The sequence below is a fragment of the Passer domesticus genome, chromosome 7 (genome assembly GCF_036417665.1).
Source record: "Passer domesticus isolate bPasDom1 chromosome 7, bPasDom1.hap1, whole genome shotgun sequence".
Taxonomy (NCBI): Eukaryota; Metazoa; Chordata; class Aves; order Passeriformes; family Passeridae; genus Passer; species Passer domesticus.
This window is the reverse complement of record NC_087480.1, coordinates 11,402,034-11,422,270: the sequence shown is the minus strand read 5'-3', so window position 1 is coordinate 11,422,270 and position 20,237 is coordinate 11,402,034. Positions and strand designations below refer to the sequence as shown.

The window sequence follows — 20,237 nt, the reverse complement described above, 5'->3', positions numbered from 1 at the left end:
AAATTTGATGATTTGTATTTCTGCATGCAAATTTGAGTGTAGGATTCCTTCCCCTTTTAAATCAACAGCAGTTTTTTACCAGATTTCACACATATCCTGCAGCAGTTTCAGCTACAGAAAACATCCCATCATGCAAGGATTTTTTGCGTTCGTTTTGCTCTTTCATACTGGTCTGGTACTGTACACATGCAAAATAATACCAGGTTACCATCTGGGGCATGCTAATCAAACACATACGGTCTGCAGAGTAACCACAGCCCTTAAAAAGACAATCACAGAATTACAGGAAAACATCTGTTTCTCTTACATCAAGTGCAGTGCAGTAAAACAAATTGCCCGAGTTAAGAGTCTAACCTGGAGGCCCTGGAAGGATCAGAGTTCACCAAAGCCCAATGATCGATGTTAGAAGGGTCAGACATCACACAGTACAAAACAAGATTACTAGTTAGAAATAGTACAGATGACAGCATATACACTACACAACACCCCCTTTCACCAGCATATTTTGTATTTACAGTATAATCCACATGCATGCATAAAACCACACATGAATACACAAACAGGTATTTTCAGATACTAGTTATTGTGACTAGGCTCTACTGAAACTAATTTGACACTTCATTTAACAGCAAACTTAAAGCTTCACTAGAGAAAGTATTATTGCTTTAACATTACAGCTAAGGCCTGTAAATGTTAGTCCTGCTCACAACAGGGTTTGGACTATGCAACCATTTCACTGACAATACTCAGCCTCACAGGGCCCAGAGCTTGGCAAATAGGTAAATTGTGAATTACAGCTTACTCCTGTGCAAAATTCTGCTTTGGAAGGAGGGAAGTGTAACTAAAAGAAGGACTTATCACCACTAATCAGGTGTGAGCCTCAACTATCTGTGAATACAATTCCAGGACTGAAAAGTAGGCTTATGCCCACTTTGAAACTGTAAGCAGGATTGACATGGATCAACAGGGCTGCAAATGCTGTAAGCAAAAACACAGCAGAACTTGCAAATTTAGAATTTGTTGTCTTTACTGTTGGCATTATTTTGTCTTGATAAAAATATTTCAAGATGCTATTTTACCTGCTCAAGGTTGTATGAAGAATGGCACATGATAACATCCTTAGAAAAATTATTTAAATGTCCTCTCTCAAAAGATAGGAGCATTGTAGGGACAACCAGCTTAAGTTAATATATATTTTAGCTCCTTTTTGCCACTTGCATATTTCATGTCAGTGAAATGATTTAAATATAACATCACCATGCAATTTTCAGCTAAAAACTACAATATATACACAGATTTACCTCACAGCACTATTTCTTACATATTTGATAAGTTATCTTAAATACTAACTGTAATACAGTTGTTAAAAATAATGACATGGACATTTCATTGTTACTGTTAAGTACTTATAAACTATATTTCACTGATAGGTAAGTTTTGCTATGATTTATAAATCAATCCTACACATGTTCATCACTGAATTCTGGCTGATCACAGACACAGGGTGGAACAAAACTTGATGCAATTGCTCAGTTCCTCTCAGTACCCCATGATGGCAGCTCTCTTTGAAAGTGTGGTCACTGCTTGAATGACCACAGTTAAATTAAAAGGTAAAGCCACATTTCCTTTTTTTGACATGGCTGCATAAAGATAGGATTCAAACATCAGAGGCTACCAAATTTGCTACCTTGTGGTGCTTAGGACAGCAGCCTGAAAACTAAAATATATTCCTTTATTAAATTTTCATGACAGTTCTTTGCTGCCTGAAAGTCATCATAGCAAAACCTAAAGACATCATTATTATTAAATAGATATACCAAGTCATTTTCAGTCTAGACACAGATGTTAAAATCTTCCTAAGTGCCAGTTTGGGCTCCATGCTGATACACTAAGGTTACAAGAAATGTCTCACCAATTCTGTCCCACTGCCCTAGTGCCAGGGAGGACATGGCTGTGAGCTTTATTTTCATTAAATATTTGTGGAAGGAAGAACTTTCCTCATTTCCTCTAAATGGGCTAGTGAAGTGAAACAATGGAAATAAGGATTTCTCTGCACTGAAAACTTGAAATGCTCTAAATTGGGAATCTAAAGTATCACTGTTGGTCTATATAAATTTTCCTACCGATACTGTTGGTATAAAAGAAGCATCTAATTTGTTTAAGTCACTTGAGAGTGTCCAAAATCAACAGTAGCAGGTGCTACAAAAATTGCTACTGTCACTTGCCCAAGCTGCAACACACAATTATGCAGCAAGTCATGCAAGGACAGTGCAGTGTGCTTTTTTAAAAAAAGCTGAAAATCAGAATATATTGTTTCCAACTGCACTGAGGGGAAAAAAAAAAGCTAAAAACAAGTTTCACAGCTGGGGACACTTTATAAAAGCCTTGCAAATCTACACTCGCATCGTCTTTCACCATGGGCAGAGCAACTGTGTCCTTCCAATGTCAGTCCCACAAACACGTGGATGAGATGGCTGAAAGCCAAATTTTTTCCCACCACAAATTAAAAGGTATGTCTGAAACATGACTCTGCATATCTACATTTAGATACTACAAAAATAATACATTCATTTTCATGCAAAGTTATTATTTTGGAGTTACGGGGCTAACCTGAGGGACCTGGGAGTAGGGGGTCAGAATTCACCAAGGTCATCATTAGAACAAGGGGAAAAACATCAAAATTGTTAGAAATATCAACAAACTAACATATTCAACTAAACCTTTCTTTATAGATTTAGCTCAATATTGCTTTACATACAGTGTGCAAAACACCAAACTATTATTATTCATAGCAAGGAAAACAGACATGTGGAGTAACAGCAGTGTTCTGTTGCCCTGGAAATTGGCTTAATTTTATAATGAATTAATAAATCTATGCCAACACCATCTATCAGTGTTTATTTTAGGGGTAACTCAGCTGGAGTCAGAGAGCTACATCATGTTTGACTTCATCTCTTTTACTAATCTTAGAATATACCCAGAAGTCAACAACAAACAGTACACGCAAACAGCTTCTGGTTTTATTTCTGTCCCTAGAAGGGGTAATTTGACAGCCACACAGCTGCTTTTATGAGTAACTGCCTTATGTTGAAATGTTACAAAATCAGCATTCCAACAATAGACTCTGTTATCATCGGAAACAAAAGGCTGGAGTGCTGATTGTACCAGAACTGCAATAATAGTTTGGTTTATCCACATTAGTTCACACATAACTGAGCAAAACAAATGCTTCACTTTATACATTGCATGCAACAAAAATGGAAATAAGAGAAAGAAAGAGAAAAAGAGAGAACATGGCTGAGCAGAACCTCACTGGGTGTTTCCCCTGCTCATAAACCTGCACATAATGAGTCCCACCATTGCTCCACCTTCCCAGCTGATCAGAATCAGTAAATGCTTGATTTAGACAGGGAAGTCTAAATGAACAGATGAGCAGCTCCATAAAACCCCAATGCTACAGCAGAGCAGAGATCTCAGTTGGTACTTCTATTGCACCTCAGAGATTGCTTAGCCTGGTGTACTTTTAAAGACTTCTTTAAAATTTGGAGATATCCTCTGTAGAAGAAACTTTTAAAAATGAAAGCCTATACTGTTATGGACCAATCACTGTCCTAGGCCAAAACTTTAATTCCTGCACTGCTTTACATACAGAAGAATAAACAGAAAGTCCAAAGCAAACTGGAGCTACAAAGAGGCAGGGCTGCCCTGCTGACTGGTTAGAGCCACTGGGGCACAGCAGGGAGGCAGCTCCTCCAGGAAAAGGGGGAAGGCATGCACTCCTCATTCTACTAACCAAATAGGAAAGCAGGCAGACATTGTGACTGGCTGGGGATCATTGGCCCACAGGGTGCTTGTTCCACATCAGTCACACACAAAGCAGGTTCAGGATGAAACACAACGGAAGTGTTTTTACTGGCACTAAAAGAAAACCTCATTATACTGGCAAACAGCACCTCAGTTCTAAGGTGTTATAGATTAAAACCAATGTTTATAATTACTCACTTTTTAAATACACAGTTAGGGTATATGAGTTCATAGCCCACTCTGCAAAAGAAAAACCTCATATTGCCATTGATAATAACATATGATTCAATTTCAGCTCTAGGGAAAATATTTTGATAAAATTCCATTCAAAGAAACATTATTCAGTGTGACTGCCTCCTCTTGGGTCAGAAGCAAGCATGAGGAAAATGGGAACCTTTAAATCTCTTCAAGGGTATACTGCAAAGCTAAACTCTCCCTTGATACCCAAAAATCAACAATGTCTGTGCTGCAGCTATTTTACAAATGTACTAACTCATAACTAACTTTCCTCAGAAAAGTCTTTTATTTAAAGAATAATTTGAGGGCAATAAAGAAAAATATTACTTCACCATTAATCTGCAAAGGAAAAAAAAATCCCTCTCATCAACCAATGGCTTGGTTCGAAAGCAGGCTCCTTTAGGGAGAATATCAATCCTTTTATGTGAGATGAATCTTAGATATAGCAAAGTACTTCTGGATTAGAGGTCCAGAACTAAGCTTGAGGTGGAGCTGTGGCAGGTTCATTTAAATCAGATTTTTTCAAGAGCAGTATCTAAATGCAAACAAACATTCTATAACGCCAAATAGAAATTAATTTCTAACACAGGCCAGGTAGTTGCTCAGCAATGTTAACTCAGAGTAGTGTTTTCTCATTCCCAGAATTAGTTGGTGCAGGAATAAGATGCAAACATGGAATGGAAAGATGAACACGGCACGATGGAGCACGGAGTCCAGGGAGCCACATGACACGATGGAGCAATGACTTGTGTTACATGGCCCGGAGATGAGGAGCAGCATCCAATCTGGCCATGCTGGGATGCTAGTGGGAATTGGATTGTCATGACTCTTAGGATGATGGGGCTTGTTACGTTTGGTGTTTTGTGCGCGGTGACGTTTGCTGATGGCGTGACAACACTGCAAAGTCTCGGGTGTTCTCGTCGTGCTTATTGTGAGTGATTACTGGGGCAGCATGCGGAGACCCTCCCGCGGGGAACACCTTTGATTTTTGCTGCCAGGCATCCCAAATTTGGAGAAATTGGGCTAGTTTGTTTACAGATACTGAGTTTTTCTGGCAACAAAATGCTCTGGTTGCCCACACACCTATGCCATGAGGCTTGACCTTATCCATCCAAATAAACGGAGCCAATTTAAAGGCTGATGGCCTACCAGCAAAATATCAAAGTATAGGCAGATGTTCACAGGTATGGATCATGCTCTTACCTGGCCTTCCTGGAACACCTGGTGGGCCAGGGCTACCTTTAGGACCCTCCAGAGGTGGCCCTGGTATTCCTGGTGGACCTGGTGGACCCTGCAGCCCAGGGAAGCCCTGGAAACCTGGTTCTCCCTTTGGTCCTGGAAGTCCAGGGGGTCCTGGTGGGCCAGGTAACCCCAGTTCTCCTTTTTGCCCTGTAAAAAGTCATCTTTGTGAATACTGAAACTGAAAATTTATATAAAGCCCAAAAGCCAACTTGCAAAGCCATTTCTCCCTCTTGCAGAAGGCACAAGTCTGGCCACAACTCCCCTTATTTGCAGGGTGAGACAGGGTAAAATTGTCTAACATTCAGAAAAGATAATAATCCTTGCAAGAGAACATGCCATAGCTTATAACATGTCAAAAAGTCTTTCTAAGTCAGTGATGCTGTAATTCATAAACATGCTTGGAGACTGTAAGCCTACAAATAAGGCTTTCTGTGAAGAAACCTGTCAGTATTAAGACTTCATCCTTTTTTTGAGATGTTGCTGAAAATTAGGACATACTTGCAAAATTTTCAAATAAGCCTGGAGCTTTAATGCTACCAGAGAAGAGCAATGTATCAAGTACCTATACTTTCAAAGCAGCTTCATTTGTCATATGTTGTATGAATGCTTTATTTACTGACACCAATCGGCAATGTTCCACACAATGCATTAGGCTATTGCTCTGTGTGCATTTATTCTGGCTGCATAATTGCCAATTTACAAAATACAGTGGTCAGCAATAAAATGTCTTTATTGCTGTGGTTAAACTAAAAGTCTGCTGAGGAAAAAAAAATTACTTGTAGCTATAGCATTCATTTGTTACAGAAAAAAACAACATACCCTTCTTGGTTTTGGTGTGTAAATGTGTTTTACATTGAACCTTTTTAACAAAGGGCCACAGAAAAGCTTTACCTGACAATCCTGGGAGTCCTGGGGGTCCTGGACGACCAAAACCTGGTAGACCTGAAAAAAAGATAGATTTAGCCAAAATTAATATTTAGCTTTCAGGTCTCCAGGAATGGGAATATGAGGCTTAGAACAATGAAAGTGCAGTTCGTGTAAATAAGTGATTCCTTGAGATGACCTGGATTCTCATCCACTCACCAGTCTTCCCCAAAGTTGGAGGGTTTGCTATTGAACACATCCCTAACTCTCGTAACACTTTCCATCCCCTCACAATCCACATTCTTTCAGATTTTGGGAGTTACTATGTTTGCATTTTTGTTTGAAGATCTATCTTTAGAGCAGGGATTACACTGTTTATGCACTGTGTAACTGAGCTGAAGCTATACAGCTACCATGGAATACAGGAACAGGGGCTGGTGTTAAAGCCAGGTAATAAAATCCAGGAGAACTGACTGAATTCTTGTCCTGTGCTTCCCTGGCAGCTTCTCTGCACCCTTTGTGAGGCACCCAGCAGCCAGGAACCACAGATGCAGCTTTGAAGGTGCAAGGGCAGTTAGAGGGAAGAAAGACTAGAGCAAGCAGGACATGTCAGGGCAGAGTGAAGAGGAGGAAAGAAACAGGAAGGACACCTGACCTGGTTCACCCTTCTGACCCGCTGGTCCAGGGATGCCATCTCGACCTGGTAGTCCCTTTTCCCCTGAAGGACCAGGGGGGCCAGGACGACCAATATCACCTAAAACAGGGATGGAACACATCAGCACAGTCTTGCCTAAACTGCAGTAAAGAAAAACAGCATCCCCTTCATCACCACCCGAATCTAAAGGTGTGGTAATGCAATAAAATATTTACAGAGGTGTAATCTTAAAATGAAACCTCTCACCCCTGACAATTCAGAAAAGCCTTTTAGGCCTGTGAATTTTCAAGCAGTCACTGTTTGCTAAAAATATAATGCTTCCCTTTAGAATAAATTAGGATTTTGCTCCTATAAAAACAGGTTAGACCACTGTAATACTTAGCATAAATAAAGCTGGTAAGTACAGAAACAGTTAACTTCTTGTTTCAATAGCTAATAAATTGACAACAAATACAAGTCCCCAAAAGAAAGTTAAAATTTCTTTCTTTGCTGTTTAATTTCAGTGAATTAAGTGTGTGCAATGGTGTTTGAGCACCCATGTACATATAGAGAAACTTCTATCATGCTGAAAAGATAAGAAAGGAAGTGCCTTCATGTGTTATGTTTTTCACAGCTGATCTCTGCTGCACTGTCCATGCTCACCTACTGGCCCAGGCGGTCCAGGCAAGCCAGGATTACCTGGAGGGCCCTCAATACCTTTTGGTCCTGGAATTCCTGGTGTTCCTGTAAAAGTACAAGCATTTCAATCAAATAATGAACAAAACTGACTTTTCAGCAGATCATGAAATGCTACAATCTGAGATGCCCTGAGTAACAAATGAGCTAATTCTACCAAGATACTGTATTTATGCTCCTTTTGCAGATTTACAGCTGGTCAAGGAGATGAATTAGAAAGCAAAGAATGCACAGAAACAAAACATACTGGTACAACTGCCCTTCATGCTACTCTCAAGCATCCTCTTGACTGGTGAGCTCATGGCCAAGGACACAGCAACTCAACAACTACCATTGTAAAGACAGATGTTTCTGCTTGACAACAAATTGAAAGCATTATGAACTGGGATTGAATAGTCCTTCCCCAATCCTCTTTTCCCCTCCTGAAAAAGGAACTTGGTCTCAGAGTTTACACTGGATTCTCACCCCTACAGCATGAGCTGAGTGGAGGCAGAAGAAACACCTGATCTGTTGCATGTCTGCTCTGAACAGCACCTGAGCAAGGCAGTGTCTCAATACACCTTGTGGCTGTTCAGTCTTTTAGGCATGACACGAAACAGGGTAAAAACTGTCAGGTTCGTGGTCACGTTTTGCTTTCTTCTAAGCTTCCTGCTGTCATGACCACGGTTGTAAATTCCCTACTTTTCTACATCAAAGCAGCTCAAGCATATTTGTAAAACAGCCTTTACCTCTGCTGCATTTACAGCACTAAAAAAACTTTGTTTCTTTAAATTTTGAATGAAAAAACTGACAAACACTTGTGAACAACCAATATTTATATTTTTTAAAGAACAAAGTGCAAAACCTAATTTCAGAGATTTCTCTTTAGAACACTTTTTTTACAATAAATGATATGGAAAAAATGCTAAGTTTTCCAGGATGGCACTCTTTTACTGATTCACGAAATAAAAATATACTTTTTTTTTACCCTAATATTAGTGTTAGAGGAGGTAAGAGTGAGTGCTCTGGAGAGTATTAACCAACACAGCTGCTCCATCCCCTCAGAGGAGAGGAACAATTCAGAAGGCACTCACAAGAGATGCATTCCCACACTTTTGCAGTGACAACTCCAACAGCACAAAGCTTAGAAGCAGCAGATAGCCAGAAACTCTGAGAAGCTGGAGTCTCCTCCAGTTACCCACTGTGTTTAGCTGTTCATACCAATATTAGCAAGAGGGGAAATGAAAAAAAAATCTGCTGAGGATTACCTGGGAATCCAGGAAGGCCTGGTTCTCCTTTTGCACCTGGACTGCCTGGAAATCCAGGCAAACCAGGACTTCCAGCTGTACCTTTAGAGCCTGGACTACCTGGGTATCCAGGCAAGCCAAGATCTCCCTGGAAAACATTAAGCAGAAATAAGAACCCAGACTTCTAAAGATAGGAAAGCCCTTATTGCATGTTCCCCATCCTACCATCGCATCAGGGCCACGAGGATATTGTGTACACCTCTCCTCATCTCCAGTTAAAGTGAATCATCTCAACACAAAATAAAGCAAAACCAGCAACAGTAAAGACTTCAACAGTCTTTCCCTATAGTTTTGTGTACAGTATCGTAGTTTTTCCTCAGAACTGGCCTATGTTAAAGAAAAACCTATATTCCTTTCTACCAGCAGGATCAGAGATTTTTACCCCATGACAATGCAGAATAAAAAAGAAACCAGTGCAGCTCTAATCACGCAATGTTTTTGCTGAGTTAATTGTGCACAACATCAGTTGCAAGGCATCAGTGAAGACTGCAAGGAATTCTGAAGATTTTTGTCACTTTTTTGTGGGTGCCAGAAAGGATGATATAGGCAAATATTAATTAAAATACTTTATACTTTAGATTTTAATACTTCAGACTTTAAAATCTTAAGCAGCAGTAACCATGCTATATTATTAGTAATTTGTTCTCAAATGCATGTCTGAAATTTTTAGGAATTAATGACAATTAGACAGGGGGACAATGATATTAATTGTATAAATCACTAGCAACTACAAAAGTGTCACAGTGAAGATTAGGCCACTAAGTAAACCCAACTTGAAAAGTTCTCCTTTAACCTGATTAAGTTATATAGAAATATTTTCATCTTTAAAAGGAAAAATTTTTATCTCAGCTGAAAAGTCAACCCTGCTTGTTACTAATACATTTATAAATATATATTTACAGTTATACATAATATATATGAAGTAATAGTTGAGGGGAAAAATCAACATAAAATTTAATTTCCTCATGTAGTTTTCAATGGAAGAATTTTGTAAAGGTACCTTTGGTCCAGGGGGACCAGGAATACCAATGCCTGAGAGACCAGGGTCACCTTTCTCCCCTTTGAGTCCAGGAAATCCTGCAGGCCCAGGCTGCCCTGGACGTCCTGCTAGTCCTTGGCTGCCTTTAAGCCCAGGGGGACCTGTCCAAAAGATAAAATGAAATTAAAAAAAATAAAACTTCTGCAGTAATTTACAGAGATCATTCAAAGTACAGCAACTGAACTACAAAGGTCTAACAATTTGACTGGCTGGCCTTGAATACCTAATATTTTTTTACTTTTAAAACCAAACTAAAACAATTACCTTAAAATCTCCATTATGTATGCAGGGCTTGATGCAATCCTCACTTTATTGCTATTATTACATGCTAGACACAAGCAGAGTCATCTTTGGGGAGATATAAGAGGAGAACACTGACCCAAATGAAGTAAAATTCAAGCACAGAAACTAACCTGGAAGGCCCATCTCTCCCATAGCTCCTTTTAATCCTGGAGGTCCTGTTGGTCCTGGCTGCCCAGGAAGCCCCATGTCTCCCTTGATGCCTAGGAAAGGTGTGATTGAGTTAATTAATGGCAATAATTACAGGTTTCTGGTATCCATGCATTCTCATATGAACATGCTTATCTGATTACAAGCAATGGATTTGGAGTTGCTTTAGGCCTCTACTGCTCCTACTTGCTTTTCCACACTTATTTGTAGTAAAATATTCAACACCTTCATTTTGTTGCAAGCCAAGATTTGATCGGGATCACTGCTGATTTATTTTGAAATAAGTCTAATGAAATAGGTCAAATCTCAGTCCAGGATTCAGTTTACATCTCAAAGGATTCAGCACTGGTGTGACATGGTCTCTCACGAGTTCCTCTGCAGAAGGAACACATCATCTCTTTCTTATGTGCAACAAGTATTCAGCAGCTTCTTTTACAGAATTTAATGCAACCTACAATGCCCAAACTAGTTTGAGTCCTGGATGTTAACAATATTCCCCAAGCCCAACGAAATATTGACAGCAAGACCTACACTAGACACAGCAAGCAAGGACTCAAGATCTCAGATAAATTGTTACAGCTGCAGGGAGAAGTGGTGCAAAACAGAATTAGCTTTCTTGGTCCTTGCAATTCTTTAAAGCAAATATCTGACACCCTGACAGCCTTTGCAATACATCCGTTTGGCCATTTCAAAATATGATGCTTGGCAGTATACAAAATAAGCATATGAAATTTGAAAGTCCTATTGGCAGGTTCTGCAGTCACGTTGCTTGCTCAAGCAGCAAGTGCTTTTCCAGTCATCCCAAAAGACACCTTAATCTTTAATGGGATCAGTTTAAACCTGCTCTTGAGTCTGTTTGAAGGAAAGGGCTTCAAGCATCTGTTTGGATAATGACTCTAAATGTCCCAAAAACTGTGCTGCAGTTTTAAGTGCAAATCCCTAAGGTTGGTTTAGATGTAAGTGGATTAACATCCCAACTCCATGTGATAAAAACACACGCAAATTTTTATTCATCAAAACTGTCCAGCTGAGGCATTGTTTACTGACCTGGCAATCCTGGCACACCTGGTGGGCCACTAAGTCCTGGTGGGCCTGGGTCACCTGGGAGACCTTGATAACCTTTCTGGCCTGATAAACCAGGAACACCTCAAGGGAAAAAGACACATTTTATTATTATTACTATCACTATTACTGTATGTTTTCTTTTACCTTAAGAGATCAGATGTAGATATAGGTGAATAAAAAAACAAATAAGGATTTTTCTTCAGTAAACATAATTCCTCCTAGTTTAGCAAAGAAAAGTACCAGAGAACACAAAGTATTTGTTCTGGAAAATTTAAAATTACTAGAGAACAAGAACAATATAATAAGTAGAGAAAAAAAGGAAGTTCATGACTAATGCCAATGTATTTCATTCAAGGGCTGTCTTCTGCATGAGCAGACTCCATTTGAACCTCTGCATTCCCCCCGATTATTTATATACAAGTTAAATTACATTGCTACACCAAAATCCCTTTGGGACTAATATATCATAAAATTTAATGCAGGTATTTTAGCAGATTTTTACAAATTCTATGTGACTGTTATCCCCTAAGAACTTTGTGTTGCCCTGATGACATGGTTAAACCTGCCTTCCACAGGAAAAGAAAAATAGTGTCTTAGGAGCCTACCTAGGCTTGTGAGAAATTAATACAATAGGTAAATTAGCACAGTAATGGCTGGGACAACATTGGGGAAAAGCATTCTGGCTCTCTCTAGGGTAGAATATTTTTTACTCTTCTCAAGACTAAATTAAAGTTCAAAGGAGACTTCAGAACCCTTGGTGGGGGAGGAGGGAGAAGCCAGCAAGAATGAGAGAACACAGACTTGAGAAAGGCTTCCAGGCTGCCAACTTGCCAAGCAGAAACACACACAGAGATGACATTCAGCTCACAGGTGGTACAGAGACATCCAAAGGGTAGAATACAGAGGTGGTGCACGAGCAGATGACCTGAGCAATTTCATCCTATGTGGCAAAGACCAAAGGGCCTTTGAGACAGCAGGAATGCAGCCAGGACAGCAGCTATAAAAACTCTCTCATCATGCTTAGGAATAACTCCTAGAAGACTGAATTGTAATCCTGCTGAAAGTACCTTAGTGCTATTACAAAGCCATGTGCCAAATAATGACAACAGCTAAGGAGCAAGGACACTGCGGACTAACCATAAAGAGGAACTTTGTCACAAAGTTAGGCTTTTAAAAAAGCCTAAATACAAGACCCTTAAACCACATCTATATTTAGTTTTTTTTTTTCTGTAATAATGAATGAATAGTAATGGATTCAGTCACAGCTCACTACTATGTGTAGAGGACAAACCACCTCCCCACATCCACATGCAAAGCTCCTTACCTGGAACACCCGGCTCGCCTTTTTCTCCTTTTGCTCCCAGCTGTTTGGGATCAAGTGTTCCAGGTGGACCTGGCAGACCTGCTTCACCTTTGATGCCTTTCTGCCCCACTGGTCCAGGAGGTCCTGGTGGACCAGGCAATCCACTATTACCTACAGAAGGTACAGCCAACAAAAGGAAAAAATAAATCCTTAAGGTAGGCTGATTGTCATGCTTTTTCTTACAAGGCATCCCATGATTTATTCATGAGGTTGGAATTCACGGAATGATCAAGCAGTTTATGGAAGGTGCTCCACAGCACCTTTAGCCCTGGAACAAAGCAGAGTGAATGGAGTGCACAGGGCTGTCTGCCAGCTCAGGGCAGCAGAAGAAGCAGCTGTGCCTGCCTGAGCACAAAGGGGTCACAGCAGCTACAGCACCTTTGGATTCAGAGCCTCCTTGCTCTGGAGAGGTGACCTGGGCTTTCTTCTACCAAACTCTTTCAAAATTCATCTCCAGCAAGGGGGTTGGGAAAATGCAGAGAGAAGAAACTCTCTCTGATATACCTATATAGCTAATTCTTGATGAATCCATAACCCTAAGCTACTGATTTTCTTCTTTCTGCTGTTTTAAGCAGGCTTCAAAACACACTGCAGAAATATTGCCCCACTTCAATGCCATCAATCCAAAGGAAATGTTTCTAAAATAGCTAACAATTCATGACATCAACTAAATAGTGATTGAAAGCTATGGCTTAAAAATGCAAAGCAATTCTGAACATCACTACTGTCACAAGACAATAACTTAGGCAAGTCCCAGAAATTAAAAACCTAGATGCTAGTATTACAAAACCTCTTTCAATGCAGGAGAGGGAAAACAGCATTCTGTGTGTCCCTTTCAGGGGTGAATAAAACAAACATTACCTTTCAAGCCAGGCAGACCATTTCTTCCAGGAGTTCCTGGAGGCCCTGGAGGACCAGGAGCTCCCATGACACCCATCTCACCTTTGGCACCTAAAAGCATTGAACCAACCACACTGTCATTCTGAACAGAGACTCAAAACCTAACAGGTACCTTAAACTTGCTTCCCTGAATCTCTATGGTATTTACTAACCAGCACATGCCTGTTTTAAGGTAATTACAAGCACTCATTTATTGTATAAATGAATATCATATAAAATGACACTTGAAAATTGTGGCAATTTTTCCAGTTAAGTCCTGAGAATAATATTTGCACTGCTCTGCTATGGTTTACATCTCCAAGAGGTTTAATTCTCTGGTTTGAAACACAAATACTACTCAGAACAAACTTGACTTGAGTGAAAGGCAAGAAGACAATTAAGTATACACTACTTCTAGAATCTTTTGTATTGCTCCCTCTATCCAAGAGATGATCAAAATTAATTTTTAGTATTTCTATTTCAAAGGGCAAAACAGACTAGCTTAACTGAATAGTCTAACACCTAGAATAAGGAAATTAATACTTAAAACTAAATAGCATTTATAATTATTTTCTTTAAACAAATTTTATTTTTAATTATAGCAGTGACTAGAAAAAAAATCACAAAATAAATTAGAGAAGTATCATAACAATGATGATCAAAGCCATATCTGAAAGTTATGAAAAAGAATTATGTATGAAATATTTAAATCATGTTACAGGGAAGAGGTAATAAGGATTTTAATGCAATAAAACTTGTTACAATGTTTGGTTTTTTAAAGTATGAGGTGTAATGGTTACATATATCCAATTTTAAATAGGTAGGATAAACACTTAAGCACATTAAGCTGGCATGGCCAAGCACAAAGAGTTTACCACCTGTAACTGCAGTTTGGGCATTCTCCACAGGTAAAATACATGAACTTACCTGGAAATCCAGGTATTCCATCCCTGCCAGGGGGCCCAGGTGCACCCTGAGGCCCTGGTAGTCCAGGGGGTCCTGGATATCCTGGAGCTCCTTGGTCACCTGGAGGCCCAGGAATATCAAAGCCCGGAGGACCTGGATCTCCCTTCTCCCCTGGAACGCCCTGCAGCCCTGGACAATGAGGTTAAGACACAGCTTTTAGCAAAAAGTCAGGCAAGGCTGAGATCTGTGTGGCTGGGTATAGTACTGTAGGAGCAGTTTTAGTTGCAATCCATTCCTAGCACTGCTGAAAACCATGCAATTCTTCTAAAACAATTTACTTTTTAATAGCTTCCAAGTGTTGGAAGGCCATATTGTCCTGAAAAGAAGCATGACTAAAATTTTATTAAGATGCAGCAAATGCAATTCATATCTCAAAAGGAAAACAACTCTTTTCAACAGCATTTTAAGTCTAATTATTAAAAGAAAAAGCCAAATTTATTAGACTAGTTTGTATTTTATAATTAGGTATTCAGATTCACATATTTCCATGAATTATTAAATTTTCCTACATTCTAAGATAACCTCAGTTGAATATTTGTGAAGGTTAGCAAAATTTTGCACTGCATTGTATTTTCCCTGATTGAAAAATAATAATTGTCAAAATATGCTTAAGGTTGCTCAATGCTAATGACCCTGAGCTGAAGGCACTGAAGCAAGCACGTGGCTCGTTTCCCTCCAGTGCACAGGGTCAGTGAAGATGCTCACTCTGGAAATGGAGCTGACCAAAAAGGAGAATTCATAAATCTCAAGTTAAGAAAAGGCTTTGGTAAAGAAACCACAGTACCTGGGGGACCTGAGGTTCAAAAGCCAACGAGTTAGAGCTCATCAGGAAGTTGAGACAGGTAGCAGTAAGCAGTTGTAATAGTCATTAAGTTAGGAAACAAAATAAAGCACATATAGATTAGAACAAAGACCAAACAAAAAAGTCTATCTAAAGTTACTGAAAACAGATCTAAATACAAAGAATTCGATGCTAATGCAGCTAAGAGAAACCAGACTGCAAGGAAACTTGGAGATCTTTTTCAAAGTGCAGCCATCCCTGTATGCAGAAGCCACAAAAAGATATTTTCAAATATTGACGGTACATTAAAAAAAATTTTCCCCTCTCTCGTCATCTGTATTCTTTACAAAAGTGGGGGACAAGCCTTTTCTGATATGTTTCTTACAAAACTCTCATTTCTAGACACTGGCTTGCACCCCTTCTGAACACCAGAGTACACCCTATCAATCAGCTTCTCATTGATTTGCCCCACATTCTGTTAAATCCCTCCAAATATGGATTTTCAAAAGATGTTCCTTCCTTACTACACAAAAAAAGTTCCATTATTTCCCCACATTCTTTTAGTTCTATTGTGTAAGTGTACATTGTTACCCCACAGATGGTATACTGCATGTTGCATGCCCTGGCATAGTCTGAGATAATTGACACTGCCACGCCAAAACCTCATAAATAACTGCAAGGCAGCAGAATTCCAGCCCTGTAATGGTGACCCCACTCTCAGCTGCAGGAACAAGTTTAGGAGTGATGTCACCACGTGTTTTTTGCACACTGAAAAGGTAGATTGAATTTTCTTGATGGCATAAACTGTAGACTTGCATTTATTTAATTCTAAGCATGTTCCCCTCTGGCAGAAGCTTATCACTGCTGTAAAACCATGGTGTCTTGTGCCTGCAGTGGCTATTTTGCACAGAAAAAACACAGTACCAGATGGGCAGGGGATGCACATGCTCTGTGTTCAAGGGCTTTCTATCAGCAAGTAGGAAAAAAACCCCAAAACATAATATGTAGGACAAACTCCATACCTAGAATGGTAAAGATATTTCTTCAAATAGAAATTAATTCCAATCTAACTTCTGGTCTCAAAAATGTAACCACATCATAACTAGAACAATATGGACAACACACTAAATTCTCAAGTAATTTGTTACGTATTCAAAAAGGAAAACATGTTGAGCTATTGCAAACTAGTTGAATAAATGGTGGTGCAAAGAAAGCAAATTTTGAACAGGGACTTCCTTCCAAGAATTTTCCAAATTACCTGAAAAACAGGTCCCAGAAACTTTACCAAAATGCTGCATAAAGGATCAGAATCAAAACAGACTAGTAAAACACACAAGGGATGGGAGAAGGGAATGTGAGGCATTCTGCACAGAACAGAGACAGAGCAGTGCCAAGGGAAATAAGGATTTCTCAAGCAGGACCTTCCAGCATGCACCAGATTTCAGAGTCCCATGCTGTTAAAAGCCACACTGATTAGTCAGTACAGACATGAAGAGTGAAAATAGAGGCATTTCAAATCCATCAGCTCTAGTAATCATTGTGCATTTGTCAACATTGGTATTTTGCAGAATAAATTGGTGGACACATCAAATCAAACTCCGGCTAGCACCAGAGATGTTACAGGAAGACAAAGAACATGCATTGGATGAAACATTCAAACCCACACTTATCCATCTCCCCCTCACCCCAAAATCTGGTCCTTCCGTTTCAGTTTAGCCTCCAGTGCAGCTCAGGACCCTACAGTCAGCACAGCCAGCCAGGCACAGACCCACTGCTGCCCCAGGGAGCCCCTGTGTGCCTTTCCCAACCTCCTCTGTGCCCTGCTCCCAACACTGGGCACATCCCAGGCTTGCTGGTGCCCTGACCACATGTTCCTTGCCCCGCTCAGGAAGAACAGATTTAAACATGACCCACACTGTGCATGCAAGCCGAACTCAAGCTCCATGGGTCTGTTTACTCAAGTGCTTGTCCACCTTCAAGTTCAGCATTTTGCTGAATCTCAGCTCCCAGTTCATAAAGATCTGAATATGACCAACCAACCCATGATCCACGGTCTTGGAGCTGGCCATGACTTTGTCAGCATGCATTGCAAACAATGACAAGCCCAGTGCTGACACACGAACATGTTCAAATAGTGTAGCTCACAGACATGCAACACAAACATTTTACAGGCATGGCAGAATTAATTATTTTATTAAATACTGGAACTGGATGGGTTTGGAAGGGCTTCAGTGCAAGGCATGCTGAAGACCACAGGAGTGTTCTCACTGTGGTGACTGCCACATACTTGCAACATCAAGAGCTGGTGCACAGCAAGCCCATTCACTGAATGAAAGGAAAAGGAATTTCCCTGAACAAACTTTGTGAATAGAATGATGATGTACACGCATGCACATGTACCCTTCTGTGTAGAGATGGAACAAGTTCATATCTTCATCAATCACCAGTCATTTTAGACAAAAGGCAACCAAACTCCCTTCAGAGACATAATTATCACTGTCTATCTGTGAGTGGGACCTTCAGCCTCCTGTGTCCCTGCTTATATATGCCAGAAATAATCTATGGGAACCACTCATGTAAGTTTTACCTGGGGGGCCAACAGGACCTGGAGGTCCTGGAGATCCAGGAGGACCCTGACCACCAATGCCAGGGATGCCTGGTGGGCCTGGAAGTCCTGGTGGTCCACTTGGTCCAGGGTCACCTAAAAGAACACTCTTGTTTAGTCAAATACTGAACTAATTTCAGAGACATTTGCTTTCAGAGCAGAGTCCCTGCACATTGTACTTGAAATCTCATTCTTGGATGCAAACAAACATTGATCTAACAGAGAAAAAAAATCACACTCCAGAGGCTATTTCCCAAGGCCAGGGATCTGTCCTCACTCAACATGGACCACATGAAGTTTACATTTCCAGACTACACACATATTGCACCATCATCCACATCAAACCCCAAAGATGCTCTCCAGCAACCAGGCATGCTGGGCAGGTCAGTACAGACCATGGTCAAGAGCAGAGGTAAATGAATTGCTAACTCTGTGCATGTGGAAGCACAGTGCATCTAAATGACAATTATTCTACTGATAAAGCTTTACCTTCATATAAACATTATTTGTCTTTAGAATAGAGAGCTTCAAGTACTGACCCACAGATTGGGATTTATTCCCTTAGCTGCCTTTTGAGAACACAATTTGCCATTTACACAGGTGTGTCTGCTTTGGAAAAATTGATTTTGAAGTAATGGCTCTAAAGTCAGCACTGCTTGTATTTAACTGCCATATGCCTCCCAGCACAGCTACATTTTTAGAAGTTCTATAGGGGAACAAAACAGGGGAGAGTTCTCAATACCTTTGGGCCCTGGGGTTCCATCAAAGCCTGCCCGGCCTGGGAGACCAGGGTTTCCTGGGAAACCAGGATCACCTTTAGGTCCTTGAACTCCTTTTATGCCTGGGGGTCCTGGGGGCCCAGGAGGTCCTGGAACTCCAAATCCACGGTCTCCCTATAACAAATAAATTTAAAAAATTAAAAGAGGCTTTTCTAAATTTAGCCTCTCCTAAAAAATGTTAAAAGTAACAGATTAAAAATGGCCACCATCTTAGAGTTCAATTTCTATTTTACTACCCTCACTCAAGATGTCAAGTAAAATATTTTACTTCCCCACCATCAAAAGCTGAGAACAAGAGGTGAAATCCTCCTCACCATCTTCCCAATGACACACAAAAACCTCTAAGGGAAGTTTTATAGCAAACAAACACAGACCTTCTCTCCTGGGAAACCAGGTGATCCAGGAGGTCCATCCAGACCAGGGCGACCTGGAGTTCCTGGAGCTCCGGGAGGGCCTGGAGTCCCTGGGAAACCTACACACAACAGGAAGATTAGGGAGCAGAAAGGACAGCAGAGAGCATTAGGACAACTCCTCCAGACATGCCCAAAGCCCATGAAAAGAGGTTCTGTTCTAGCCCAAGCATACTTGAAGGGGTACCCATTCAGCTGAGAGAACTTCTGACATTCAGTCTTTGCCACAAAGGGTCTCTGGAACTCTCAGAGGGGGCACTCCCTATGCTTTGAGCTTTTACAAAAATCACAAGCAGTTCGCATCAGAAACATTAACATCCTGAGGCAGCATTTGGAGATCATTTATTGATGCAAGCTCATTTCCCAAAGTTTTATCAAAGTGTTATTGGTTTACTGAAAAATGCAAGCTACTGAGGAGCAGGACAGTGAACAGAGTAATAAGAGCTCAGCAGCTTTTTCTCCTGGTATTTCTGAAACTGTTATAAAGATGAATAACTTTACGACAAACATTTTTAAAAGGATTCTAGAGACAAAGTCAACTCACTAGTAAAAAGTGAAGAGACACTACCCCTTAAGCCCCCTCTTCCTGCCAGTACAACACAGTGCCAGGGCAGTAAACATACCCTTGGGGCCTGGTGGACCTGGAAGTCCAATGCCAGGAATACCTGGCTCTCCCTTTGCACCTGGGATGCCAGGTAAACCACGCTGACCTGGCTGACCAGGATCTCCTGTAAAAAGAAGAATATCAACATAGTTATCCAGAATCACAATAAAAAGCTCTTGGAATCCCCTGGGTATCTAGCTGTTGCTTTACCTGGAAGACCTGGATCACCAATTCTTCCTGGAGGACCAGGGGGACCAGGAACTCCTGGTTCTGTAATAGTCTGGCCAGGGTCACCTTTTGGACCTAAAACCAAAAAGTAGAAATATGAATCACTCAGTAGGAGATGCTTTTCTGTTTTGTTTTTTTTTAAAGCCGAAACAATGCCAGTCCCATCCCAAGCTAACAAAGAACTCAGACATCAGCAATACTTGTATTCAATAGACTCTCTAGTCCCAAGCCCCACAAAGCACTTAGAGGTTCAGAAGCCCTGTTCAATGCTCAGACAGTTTTTCTGAACTGTTATTTTTTAATAG

At 40.4% G+C, this 20,237-nt stretch overlaps 1 protein-coding gene across 1 annotated transcript in view; it reads right to left on the bottom strand.

The window, feature by feature from the left end:
* The window catches only part of COL4A5 (collagen type IV alpha 5 chain), a 73,640-nt gene that overhangs the window by 8,715 nt on the left and 44,688 nt on the right, over positions 1-20,237 (bottom strand). Inside the window, exons 26-41 of the mRNA XM_064426846.1 lie at positions 19,915-20,007; positions 19,724-19,828; positions 19,065-19,162; positions 18,654-18,804; positions 17,894-18,007; positions 14,487-14,654; positions 13,542-13,631; positions 12,642-12,791; positions 11,300-11,398; positions 10,216-10,305; positions 9,764-9,903; positions 8,725-8,851; positions 7,445-7,525; positions 6,803-6,901; positions 6,175-6,225; positions 5,245-5,430 (exon numbers count right to left, since the gene is read on the bottom strand). Coding sequence (XP_064282916.1) covers positions 5,245-5,430; positions 6,175-6,225; positions 6,803-6,901; positions 7,445-7,525; positions 8,725-8,851; positions 9,764-9,903; positions 10,216-10,305; positions 11,300-11,398; positions 12,642-12,791; positions 13,542-13,631; positions 14,487-14,654; positions 17,894-18,007; positions 18,654-18,804; positions 19,065-19,162; positions 19,724-19,828; positions 19,915-20,007 — 1,842 coding nt within the window. The remainder of the gene's footprint in view (positions 1-5,244; positions 5,431-6,174; positions 6,226-6,802; positions 6,902-7,444; positions 7,526-8,724; positions 8,852-9,763; positions 9,904-10,215; positions 10,306-11,299; positions 11,399-12,641; positions 12,792-13,541; positions 13,632-14,486; positions 14,655-17,893; positions 18,008-18,653; positions 18,805-19,064; positions 19,163-19,723; positions 19,829-19,914; positions 20,008-20,237) is intronic.